A 13,177-nucleotide genomic window follows, 5' to 3' on the forward strand; every position below is an offset into this window, starting at 1 on the left:
CATGGAATCTCGGCTCACAGTTTGTGATTAATTACTTATGCCAATATTACACGTTTTACATGACATTTATTATTGGGGCCCGATTCATTAGAACAGGCATAAGAGTTTTTTACAGGGCTGGAGACGGGTTGTAAATTGTAGAGCTAACATTACTCTGTACTTGAGAATTAGTAGAAAAATAGATGCCTGAGGCTTTTTTTAAGAAACAAGTGCCTAAAGTTAAACTCAGTATATATTTTAGGGAAAACATCTCAGTATTTATCAGCTTTGGAAAATCAAATAACGTTTAGGTGCCTAAATAGGGACATAGAAATCTAACTGTGGTAAGAACCCAGTAAAAAAAAAAAAATTGGCCAAGATTTGTTAAAATATTTAAAATATTATTATATCATTTAGGTCTTTGGCTTCTTGATCTTAATTTTATTAGTATGAAAATATTTACATAGGCGGTTTGGAGTGTTTTGGAGAGTAAAACAACTGTGAATTGCTATGGCAACAAATAACAGCAACAGTTTGTTTCACATCCTTCACCATGTGAAATTATTTAGTATGCATGAGATTAGCAAAGTCTCGGCAAATGTTTGTCTCGCTTGATGATAAAAAGCCTGATATTCTTATCGGGCAACTATAGAGTCCTGCCCAACATACAGCTTTTCTTAGCATTAGAAATAGATATTGGATACAGACTTCAGTTTTTCTTTCCAGATTGAGACACCAAAATCAAGGGGTTGTGGGACACATCATTTTAGCTTAGGCCCTAAGCAGAAGGAAACAGAGCGGTCAAGTTTGGATCGACTTTTCCAGAGTTAGAAGTTATTCAAACTTGTCTCGAATGGAAACAGAAATAGACCAGACGCTCTCACATGAATCGTACCAAACAGCTAAGCTTAATTGGATTTATTTGATTTTGAGCGAAACCAGTGTGTCGGTCTCCTGTGTGGTGAAATCACTCCTGTTTTGTGTTAAGTTAACCAGTTTGTTGGAAATATTGGAGTGGCAGCTGAGACCTGCGTGAGTGAGTTGTGCATAGTATGTCGAGAACAGGGATATTTGTGAGGGGAGGGAGCATTCCCGGGGAGGAGAGAGCACCGCAGCTGGTGAGGGAGCAGGAATGAGATTTGACAAGCACGTGGGAGTCTCTTGCTACCAGAGACTGCTTGAAAAGGAAAGAGGAAGGCAGCTGCCCTTGGAAGCGGTTCATGCCTACCTCGTGGATGACCTGGAGGCATAGGTTAGTGCTCGGAAAGGACGGGAAGTCACCACAAGCAGGAATGGCTGGAGACACGAGTCTCCTCACTTGTAGAATCTGCTACTTTTTAAACACAGTCATTTATCTATGCATAGAGTTGAAAAAAAGCCGACAGAATAATGCTTTGCACGGCTCTGTGTCCCAGTATATTAGAAAAAAAAAACCCCTCTTTTGTTCTTTTGGAAGTCCATTATTTTGATATATTATCTCGTGGATAGCTTGCAGGCAGAGCACTGCTGCTTGGTGAAGCTTAGAGCACTTTTTCAACTGCACTATTACTTGGAAGATGCTTACATTCATCAGTTGAAGCCGGAGGAAAATGTTGGCAGTAAAAGCAAGAGAGAGAGGAGTGATTGTTTAAAGTGACTAACGTTTCTCCTTTTTCCACCCCACCCCCCCCACTCTTTTTTGTTTTAGCATTACCAGAACCTTTGCATCAGGGAAAACGGAAAAAGTGATCTTTCAGGCGCTTAAGGAATTAGGTCTTCCCAGTGGAAAGGTATTTAGTAGTTTTGAATTAACTGTTTTGTATACTAATAAACTGATGAATCATTAACATTTGTAGCAGTGATCTAAGTCATCTGCATCACACAAACACGTGCCTATTGTTCATGAGTAACTTATTAATCACTGTAGGTTGTTTACTAAAACCAAAATGTCATTAAATCTGTACGACATAGTGGTCCGTAAACCTCTTGGGTGAGGCTTCCCTTCTTTTCTGTAACAGATTACCTTTTATTCATTTATGCAAAGAATACGCACATAATACCTTTTTGTTGTTGTTGCATGCTGACCTCTCATTTGCATTTCCTGGACTCCTCCTGCTCTTTGCTCCTTCCCTTGGAGAACCTCCGTCCTGCTCTGTCCCACTCATGGCAGGAGCCCCTACCAGCAGCCCTCAGGAGGTGACAGCAGGTTACAGTCGCAGCTGGATTTCTAACGTCACTCCCTGCCCAGTCTCCTTTGGTTTTTTTGTTTTGGAGGTTCCAGCCCTTGGTTCTTGACCTGACTGCAACCTGGTGAGGGGCAGCCCTGCAGGCTCGGCAGCTTGCTCTCTCCAGCCAGGGAGAGTGGGTGTAAAAAGACATGAATCCCCCAGAAAGACATAATCCCCTCCGTGGCAGTGCCTGGCATCTGAGATGACATTTTTCCTGCAGTTCTCATCTTGTTCAGAGGAGGACACGATACTGAACGTGTCAGCCATGTGTTCCCTCCCTCGTGGAAGTTTTACACACCGTGTATTAGAGCTGCTTTGGTTTTTAGAACTATTGCACCAAACCTGTGACTTCTTCTCCACGGTCCTCGGCTTCAGTATAAATATGCTGAAGTTTGTGCACTATTTTGGACTTTTGGGGTGGTTTTTTTAAGCTTCAGAAGAAAATTAAAGACTGTTTTCCAGTTTTGTGTTTATCCAGAATTGTTACTGTGAGGCCAGAATATAAGCACATCAAACAAATCTATGATAAAGATGAATTGAGAACTGTTTTCAGAAAATACAAAAGAAACTAAGTGTATACTAGGTAAAGAGCTAAAACAGTTCTCGGTTGCTTTTTCTGGTATAAGATATGGTCTTGGGAAAAGAGGATATAAGCTCTCTTTTGCTGGATAAATGTACCTTTGCATTTTGTTGCAGAATGATGAAATTGAGCCTGCGGCATTTACTTACGAGAAATTTTATGAGCTCACCCAAAAGATATGTCCGCGAACGGATATAGAGGACCTCTTTAAGAAGATGTAAGTTCAAATTTAATATAGTCTTGCCTTAAACTCATTTTGTTGTATTTTTAGTCCGTATCTAATAGTGACAGAACACTGTAAAGACTATCTAACCTGGAATCCTAGTAGCATCAGCAGTATTTTAAGACAAACTCAGGTCTATGTTTTTCCCCTTCCTTCCCTCTCGGATTGTTAATGTAAAAGTTCACTCTGTATTTTAGAGCAACTTTTACATGAGCTAGAGGAAGCACCTGGAACTTTTTTTTTGTTTTGCATTGGCTTTACTAACTACTGTAATTTTAACTTGCTCCTCTAGGTGATTAACACAGTATGTGAACTAATTAAATTAAATCAGAAATTTGAAGGTTAAAAAGTTTCTTCACTCAGTTTAATCTCAGCGGGAGGACTTACATGTTGTTTTATGAAGTAATGTTTGTTATAGGAAGTACGGGAGATACACTGTGCCGAGCATAGCCAGTTAGTATGTTTTCTGTGACTGTTAATTTTGAGATGATAGAGCTACCTGAGGTAGAAAAGTAGGTGGTTTTAAAAGTGTCAGCAATGTCAACATGTAAATCATACCTACTGTAGCATCGTATATGAAAACTTACATTCTCTAATAAATTTCTTTTCAGCAATGGAGACAAAACTGATTATTTAACGGTAGACCAATTAGTGAGCTTTCTAAATGAAGTAAGCTTTTTCATACATTAACTACCATACAAGTCTGTCTGCAGTGGCTTGCTTCTTCCAATCTTTCCCTTGCATGAATCATGCCATTATTTGCTGTGCTTTTGATCCGCTGATCTTTCCATTATGGTAACATCCAGGTGCAAAAATCAGCTCCAACCTTGTGTGTTGTGCTTTCTACATGTTGGCTTTGCAGATTGCATCTGTTGATTACTTGCTGGTGTGTTATGTTGTGTGTTGTGTATGTTTTATACGTTTTATACTGTACATTCAATGCAGTTTCAGCCAAAATACGTCCAGTATTTTATTATGGACAATTACTTTACCTGTAGGCCACGGCTAAATATATTTGCTGATCCTTCTGAATAATAGAAAAAATGAAGCAGGCTTTTATAAACAGTGGTTTGATTCTTCTCAACAGTATTATTTCAGCCTATTACAAATATAAGAGCTAAGAGGATATTTTAAGAGCTTGTATATGATTTTTAAAATACTATGTGTGCAGAATAAGAGGAAATATTTTTATTCTGTATTTCCAGAATACGGTTGTTGGCAAGAGTATTTACTATTTCTTAAAAACATCATGAGAGCGTGAAGTAGTTCAATAAACAGTGTAGGATTGTTTTTTTTCTATTCCTAGAACACATTAAGTTATAGAAGACAGACTCATTTGGAATTGCAACAATAAATGCACTATGTAGATTTGACAAGAACATACACATGGAAAAAGTGGCACATCCTACTTGCTTTTGTACCAGTAGATTCTTGTCATCTGGAACATGGATAGCTGTTTGATCTTTTAGAGACTGGGTGCATTACCAAAAAGCCCTCCATCTAAAATTATTTTACTAGTTATAAATCTATTTTATACATTTTTATGTATACGTACTTATTTATATATCTGATACTGCTATACGAAGATTCAAGCGGTCAGTTCCCCATATATCAAATTTACAATAAAAATTTCTTCTTTCAGTAGCGAACGCATGCCTTATTCTTCACCAAACCTGAATTACGTGTAGAAAGAATATTCAAAAATAAAAGATAGTGAGAAGGTTAACAGCTTCAGAGCTAGTGGTTACATACTTGGGGCCTTAGTTTGGATCCACTTAGTTCTCTCTATTAGAAAATTGGAGAACGTGCTTAATCTTACTGCTGTGAGATGGTTTTTGTCACAGCTGTTTACAAAGTTCAGTGCCTAAACGTTTGCGGGACTGGGGTCATAGCTAAGGCATGTCATTTATGCTTCTGCATTGAAGAGAGAAAGGATAATGTTGTGATTTAAATTATAAATTATCCCCTTAAAGTACCTCAGCGCACCAGTTCACTTCTAGTGATAGCTGCACTTCACTGCTTGAAGCACCCAGTCTTGTCCCCACATTGAACCATATTAGCTTGTGATTATTTTTTCTAGCGTTAATCCTTATTTTTCAGTAAATTACTGTTTTATCATTGTTTTGAAATTGATCTCTGTAATTGTTTTAGTTTAAAGTGTGCTTCCTTGGAGCACAAACTTCTGAAGAAGGGTTGCTAGCAATTGTAAGAACTTCCTGGCTATCTCCAGTAACCGATTAAAAAATGAAAATTGAATTGTTGTGCACTCAGTTTTGTATTGTTTTCACAGTTCTTTTTACAGAATTAGAAGCCTTATTTTATGGCAGTATTGGAGAAAGATATATCTTGTTGGCCGCATTCTTATTGACACAACACATTTTGCAGTTGGAAAAGTTGGCCCTTTAGTAGGTGACCAGAGCTGGGAAAAATTAGTCAAGTGGTTTTATAGAGTAGGACATTCATTCTGATGACTGAAAGTAATGCTTTTGGCTCTGTGCTGGAGGTCTTTCGGTCTTCAAATAGAGTTTAAAGTTTTGATCATGATTTGAAAGGCACTAAATGACCCAGAATCTCCCTCCTGAAGTTAACGTTTCTGTCCCCTTGACAACTGGCCAACACTGCAATTAGCACTGGTGTTTAATGCTAGAAAATATAAAAAGATTATTATCATTATATAGGAGAGGGGATTTACTTGGCAGAGCAATTCTTCGTGAGAGTCTTTAACCTGAATTATTTTGAATTCAGTAGCCTCCAAGGCGTGCTACAGAAGCTCTAAGCATTATGGGGTTTTAAGGGAGCATAAGGATACGTTACTGGGTATAAGTGGAGAGTGAGCTGCTTTCCTGGAGTTTTTCCAAACTGCTGTCTCTATTTGACTTTTAAATGTTGCTGGCTGACAGCTGATTTAATTGTGTATCAGTATTAAAGCTTCTGGGAAGTTTTTAGAAATTTAATTATTGTCAGGCACTGAGTATTAAAGTCAAATTTTGAAAAAAGAAAATGTAGTAGAAAAAGAACTGAAATCACTACTATTGAGATTTGCTCCTGACATTCGTTTGCAGCAATAAATTAATAAGCCAAGTAGCTGTCAAAATGGAAATTCAGTAGTCTGACCAGGACTCATCCTTTCTCCTGGGAAGGAGGTATGAGGAGATCCTTTTCTATCCCTTTCTTTCCCACCTCCTTGCCCTCCCTCCCTCCCTTCCGCTCACTTCCCCACCCGTCCTCCCTCCTTCCCACTCGCTTGCTTGCTCTTTCTGTCTCCTCCTGGTTTTCGTCTCCACAGAAGGACACCCTTCTTACCAGTGCACAAGCCAAATTCAAGAGGCAAAATTGGTTCTGGCACACGATTAACTGCTGTACACCTGGGTTTCCATGTCCACTCAAAGAGGAGACTGGAGGCCGGGCTGGGGAGGCTAAATGATCTTTCTCTCTTTGCAGAAACACAGAGGCATTTCTTTCTCCCCATGCTTTTAGATGCTTCACCCTCATGTAGTTAAGACTGTCTAGTGTAAGGGTGTCCTGTCAAATATGGTAACTACAACAATCAAATGCAACTTTGATGGACATACATAATTAGTCTTGGGGCACGTTGTCTTTCTAGATGAAACGTAATGCTTTTAGTTTTGGTCAGCTTTTGTGTTTCAAGTTTCCTGTGCCAACAAGCTCAGCAGTGCAGAACATTTCCCCAACAGACACTAGTAAGCGTTCTTCCTTTTTTTAAATAAAGCTTCATCAATTGCCAATTTTGCTTTATTTTTTAAACTAAGTAAACATAAAGACATATTTTTGTTCAAGTAGAAAATTGCTAATGAGCAATGACCATTGCCACGAGAAGAATATTTTCCTCTTAGCTCCTTCCGATAACTCTGGGACTCTTTCTCAAGAGGAGACCTTTTTTGCTTTATCCCATTTATTTTCTTCTGTTTGCTTATGACTAACTGTAGAAGAAAGAGAGCGGGGAAGAGCACTTTTCTTGAGTTAAGAACCTTCCCTACTGTTTCTTAATGATTTTTTTTGGAGTGGTGTATTGTCACTAATGGTACAAAGCTTGTCGTTTGTCACAGTAGGCTGTTCTGTTGCATGCCAGTGTTGTGTCGCTGCTGTGTGTTGCTTAGCAAGTTGTGTCCTGCACCCATCTGCTCTCATATCATATTTCATCTGAGTTTTACTTAGATATCCAGACAGCCAATGTGTAGTGAATGAAACTGCTGTATTTTAGATGCTGCAGACTGTCAGTGGCATTACTTGAAAGATCCCTCCTTAATTGCATGATTAAATTGGCATTGGTTGTAATTTCTCAGAATTAATTAAGCGCATGCACCAATGTATTGATTGTAAGAAAAGAGATGGAGTGCTTATTTTTGATTGGATATTGCTTTTTTTCATACCAAAATGTCAAAAAGTTTGCACGTGAGGAATTACAGCAAATGCCGATAGTGCTGTGCCAAGCCATATCGATACCATCCTGTCCACTCCAAATTATTGATCACCAATATGGGGGTGGCCTGTTACATTTCTGAATTCTGCTCAAACTAAAGCTTGAAAACTGTGCACCTACTGGGGTAAAAGAGTGTTTTCACCGTCATATTTATTTCTTTGTTTTATTGCATCTGCTTACATGCCACTACTCCGTTCAGTTCTGTTTTAATTTTCTTTTGATGGAGAATCAGGCACACAGTGTGCAGCTCTAATCCAACTCGGAGAAAACACAAAGTTACATAGCACACTATTAAGTGAAAACTTAAAAACTCTTGAGTTTTAGTAGTGTGTTAGAAATCACTGCTAAATTGTATCTAAATATTACATATATTATTAAATCCTAATATTGTAAATTGCTGTGAATTGAAGAGATGATATTGTGAAGCTCTTTTAAGTTGTACATATTTCTTCTAAGAACCTATGCGGTTTTTTGAATAATTAATAACACAATGTTTCCACAATTCACAAATAATCATCAGTAGTTGCATATTTCTAAACTTGGGTTTCAAATTCTGTATTTATAGCATAGCTTTATTTTACTTTTAATTTTTTCTTTAGCTGTAGCTATTGCTGAAGATGTATTTTTGCAGAGGTGGTTACAGCTCCATCAGTCAAATCGGTCAATTTATATGACCTACAAAAAAGATTAGGAAGAGAGAATTTACAAAGATGAGAGATTTAGCTATTTATTTTCGACATTTCATTTGCACATATGCTGGTCATGGTGATGTGCAGTCATTATTCTCATGAACGAGCAAGAGTAAGACCAGTTACACAATTGCACTGGAATGTTTTTTTTTAAAATATTTTTATAATCAAACTGCCTAGATTTCTTATGAAGGATAAGGTTCATATTCTGTCTAAAGCTAAAGTTACTGTTGAATAGTCTGTAAGTTTTAGGGCTCTTTTTTTTTTTTTTTTTTTAAAATGTCTGCTTCTTTCTTTCTCATCTGCAGTAATGAAATGCTCTTGGATGATAGCCATGCACTATATTGTTTTGCTGAATTCCGTTGTTTTCTAACCTTAGCATCAACGAGATCCTCGGCTCAATGAAATTTTATTTCCCTTTTATGACACAAAAAGAGCAATGCAGATAATTGAGACATATGAGCCAGATGAAGACTTGAAGAGTAAAGGTAAATGTGGGAGGGAATTCAGTATTCACTGGTTTTAGGCATTTGGGGAATTTGTTCCAAAGCATCCAAACTTTTAAAACGGAGCTTATGGTCCTTGTGGTCAGGGGGCAAGCACTTGTGTGGCCGCCAAGTGAACTAGATCAGGAAATATGAACTGCTGAAAAATATCTCCCCCTCTCAAAACCAGTGATTTCTTAGGAGGATTATTTTCCTGATCCAGGTTACGGTGTGGCTAGAGACAGCCAGCCGGATACAAAATGGGAGAGGCTAGGATGGAGTAAATGGGGAACAACATGGAGACTCCTTCTGGCAACAAGGCAACATGCATGTGGCTACGGCCAAGGTCTCAGAGAGACTACAAAACCATACAGATATTGTGTAAAAAACAAATTACCATGCGCATCATTGGATATGCATCCATCTTCATATAATCTGTATAGTGCTTGAGGGCAGCAGCCTGCTTTAGAACAGGGTATTTTCCATGGGTGCATTGAAAAATGTTCTGCCTGAGCAAGAAGACTGCAGGAAGTGTCTCCAAGCCATTCTTGGGTTGCTCCTGTCCTGAGCTGCTATGAGTGTTGGAGGTGTCAGTGGTTGAACTTAGCCCCCAGTTCTTAGCTGTTCTGATGAAATAACTGTGTTGGGATCAACTACCGAAATTAAAAATGTTGCTTTGCCCGTTTGCTGGAAGAGGAGGAAACGCAGCCTTGCAAAGCCCGTAGACCTTCGGGCATCCTAACAGGACGCCACTTTCATTAGACATTTAGGTTAATTAAGAGAGCACTGGGGAAGCTGAAGAGCTTTTACACATCCGCTAGTGCTGCCCCTGCTGATGAAGGATGTGCAAATCAGGCAACACGAGGCAATATCTTAAACTGCTTCCGTAGAGCCCGAGGCAGCTCTGGCTCGGTGCTGCAGCCCCGTTGGGTCCCCCGTGTCCTCTTCTGCTGCTTTGTGGTCACAGGCGCTGACACCTGCAATGCCTTCCACAGCAACGCCTGCCCCTTTCGCTTTCTCTGGGCCGCTGGTTGGGAAGAGTTTACGGTTGTCTTCCCCAGTCTATGAACTTAAGGAGCCCTTCTGTAGCTGGGCGTATAGCTTTCACCATTCCTTAGGGTACTTTAGTCCTTTGGACCAAACCGCTAGAGGAAGACCTTGTACTGGACGTGCTACTCCAGACGCTGCGTTGTGTGCTGGATTGATAGGTTGCTCTTTTAGTTCTGTGAAAACGTGGACTTTCCAGGAATCATCTGGGAAAGAGGGAGATATTTTTCTTGTCTAGGAGTCATTTATAAGCGTTATGAGGATTTTCCGCTCACAAGCAGCGTAGCTTAGTTCTTTCCCTCTCTACATGAAGTACAATTCTCCAAGTATTAATTAAGTGATTTTAGTAAACTCTATCCTTTTTTATTTTTTTAAAGGCACTCATCTGCAATTCCTCCTGATGCCAGTGTATTTTGCATATTTCCCAAAAGGAGGAAGGTGTACTGACGTAGCTGCCACCTATTTAGGATGGAAGATGTAAAAATATTTTTTTACAAAGGTGGAAATTAATCTAGGACTGGAAAACAATGTTCAGTAATTCACAAAGAGGATTTTGCAAGCACCAGGCTGTAGCAAGGGAATGATACTGTCTTATTCTTTTAGCCAATAATCGAATCTTGGCTAATTATTTTGCTTCTTTCTTTGATTTATATTTCTAACAGGTTTTAAATAAATGTGGTAAACCTCTTGCAGGGATGCGGGTTATGGAGAGTACCAACAGAAGCATCCCCTTACAGTGTTCCTCCATTGATCATATTCCCTGGTAGGGATTTTATCTCAGTGGAATCAGTAGGATAGAGAGATGGTTTAATGTAATAACGTGTTGAACCTTAGCATGTAGAGAAGGCAAGAATATATCTCAGCAGTGGTTGTTCTCTGCAGTCTCTTTCCCCTTCTTAGATACAACTTTGCTGTTGAGCAAAATAATTAAGTTAAACAACTTTTTTTGCTAAATCGTGTAGTTTGAGAAAGAAGGCAGTAGCAGTAAGTGACTGACTCTTCCTCAGTTGTATTTCGGTAACAGAAGGAGTAAGGAAGGCTGAACAAGTTAATGCTGTGCAGTTTAGTAACCGGAGTCTGCTCAGGAACGCTACAAAAGCAAATTCCTCCACCTGGTCAGTGCGTGTCAAAAACAGAGAGGCCAGTCTGTTGGGCACGTTGGAGTCTCAGCCGTTGTCTGTCTAGAACGCCTGCTCAGCTGTCCCTTTTTTCCGCTAGATGACGCACTCAAAGTGCGTATCATCGAGATACTTTGTGCTTCTGCTTTTAAGTTCTCAGTGATCAACAAAATAAAAACATTCTTAGAATTGAAAATTCCATTTCACCCTCTTTTTGCCCTCTTCTGCCGAAAGTCAGAATCAGCTGAGAGCATTTGAATAAGACCTTCCAGAACAGTTCACCTCTGGCTGACACCAAGCACAGAAGATTTAAGCTCCAGTAGGTGATTTTTTCAGAAAGCCAGGAGCAGAATGAAAAGCAGGATTGCGGGAGTTCTCTGTGTAAGAGAAAAGTTGTTTTAAACAAAATAAAAACGGGACTGCTCCAACCTGTGCCTTAACAATAGCTGAGTGTTCGAACATGACTTGAGGGAAAGCAATCTCCGAATTAGTGCCAGATAACTGTTCTCTGCAATGACTCCTTGTGAGTAACCTCTCCTTCCCTACCCCAGATCATTTTTCAGTCTCTTGGCCACTTAAAAACTGATACTGCAGTACTGGTTATTCTTAACCTTGTTTTCATGAAAATTTATCCCTTGATTTATATTTTTTTTTACACTTTATGATGCATATAACAGCAGAGAAATAAGAGAAAAGTGTTACGAGTTCTGTCCTCTGAATTACTGCGTGACCCATGTTCGTTGTAGAAAATGGCTTGCTTTTCATCATAAAGGAATGAACCTGTGTTTCAGATGGTAAACCTGCAGGTAGCTTAGATTTTCCGAATGCTTTGCAAATGAACACAGGCAAACGTTTTCAGGCACGCCCCCGCTTGTTTTTGTCAGCGGAGAACAGTCTCTGCACATGCTGCAAGCTGATTAACAGCCGTGTAGCACAGCCGGGGCAGGACTAAAGATCAAATTGGGGAGAAGAGTACCGTAGAAGGTCACAAAGTCCCAGAGCTCAAAATTGTCGGGAGCATTCTGAGATGTCACTGCTTAGTTGCCTTCTTCACATCCTCTTGATGCCTTAGGTCTATTACGGTGAGTGCTGGACATCGGATATGGAGCTAGGTGGGCACCTGGTTGTTCTCTTTTGTTATTTGGGAACACAGTGGCGGATTTTGCAGCAGGGACGCAGTTGCTGGTCAGCTTGGAGCACTGGAAGGGGAGAGCTGCTGTTTGCTTGCAGAAGCCTGTGGAAACATAGTTTTTGCGCTAGGGTTCCTGCTCTGTGAGACACTCTGATTCCTCCCCGCTATAAATTTTTACTAGTAATCTGCCATGCTTTCTTCTTCCTTCTAGGTGTCATATCAAGTGATGGGTTTTGCAGATACTTGATGTCAGATGAAAATGCCCCAGTTTTCCTAGACCGTTTGGAATTATATCAAGAAATGGACCATCCTTTGGCTCATTATTTCATCAGTTCCTCTCACAATACATATTTAACAGGCAGGCAGTTTGGGGGCAAGTCTTCGGTGGAGATGTACAGACAAGTGCTTTTGGCTGGATGCAGGTTGGAAGCAGGAGATAACAGCCTTTGATATTTGTGGATCTCATACTTTAAACCTACATAATATACCTTGGTGGTGATATATTGCGTACTTTAATGTGTAAATGTATTAGTGTAGTAAGTGAAAATACACATATTTCAGGTACTGTTTTTCTAACAAAAAACATTGAAAGACAGTGGAATGTAGAGACCGACGTCAGGAGAGAGGTTGTGAGAGAGGTAACAGAAGTTTGATCTCAAAATGACAACTCAGGAATTTCAGAGGACTTTCTGCTTTGTAATTAAGGAGTTTATATGTAAATGAGAATGAGTTTGTGATTTCCTGCTTAATTTCTTAACATACTGGAATGTGTCACAGTTAACCGAGTAAGAGAATAAGTTAGAAGAGTGTTACAGCGCTAAAAACATTATTATTCAGGTGTAAATATATTGAGCTGCACATAGTATATTTAAGGTAATATACCCAAAGTTATAAAAGCGGTCTGAAATTACACATGTGCAACTTGGAAGGAATGGTGTAATGCCCAAAACTGCTTTGTAACTTGTTGCTCTGAGCATCACTGCTCAGAACTTGTCCTGAGTAGCTCGCCTGTGCGGAAACACCAAGGAAGCTGACATCGTTCTTCTTGGAACTTTAGGTGTGTTGAGCTGGACTGTTGGGATGGCAAAGGTGAAGATCAAGAACCAATAATAACACATGGAAAAGCGATGTGTACGGATATTCTTTTCAAGGTAAATGCCTGACCTCTACACCTGGCGGTAAGCCCCAGCAGAACCCCGGCACAGGAATCCATGCAGGGCACCCTCCCCTCCTCATCACCCAGATGCTGCTCCCTTGTGACAGACCAACAAATCGC

The 13,177-nt window shown here is 39.7% G+C and overlaps 1 protein-coding gene across 8 annotated transcripts in view; it reads left to right on the forward strand.

Moving 5' to 3' along the window:
- Nucleotides 1-13,177, forward strand: part of PLCB4 (phospholipase C beta 4) — a 205,712-nt gene that overhangs the window by 131,797 nt on the left and 60,738 nt on the right. For all 8 annotated transcript variants that reach the window (XM_054194796.1, XM_054194798.1, XM_054194797.1 and 5 more), the window contains 6 exons: nucleotides 1,667-1,748; nucleotides 2,883-2,983; nucleotides 3,601-3,658; nucleotides 8,499-8,607; nucleotides 12,113-12,323; nucleotides 12,959-13,052. In XM_054194796.1, the coding sequence (XP_054050771.1) occupies nucleotides 1,667-1,748; nucleotides 2,883-2,983; nucleotides 3,601-3,658; nucleotides 8,499-8,607; nucleotides 12,113-12,323; nucleotides 12,959-13,052 (655 nt within the window). The remainder of the gene's footprint in view (nucleotides 1-1,666; nucleotides 1,749-2,882; nucleotides 2,984-3,600; nucleotides 3,659-8,498; nucleotides 8,608-12,112; nucleotides 12,324-12,958; nucleotides 13,053-13,177) is intronic.

Source organism: Rissa tridactyla, chromosome 3 (assembly GCF_028500815.1).
Source record: "Rissa tridactyla isolate bRisTri1 chromosome 3, bRisTri1.patW.cur.20221130, whole genome shotgun sequence".
Classification (NCBI taxonomy): Eukaryota; Metazoa; Chordata; class Aves; order Charadriiformes; family Laridae; genus Rissa; species Rissa tridactyla.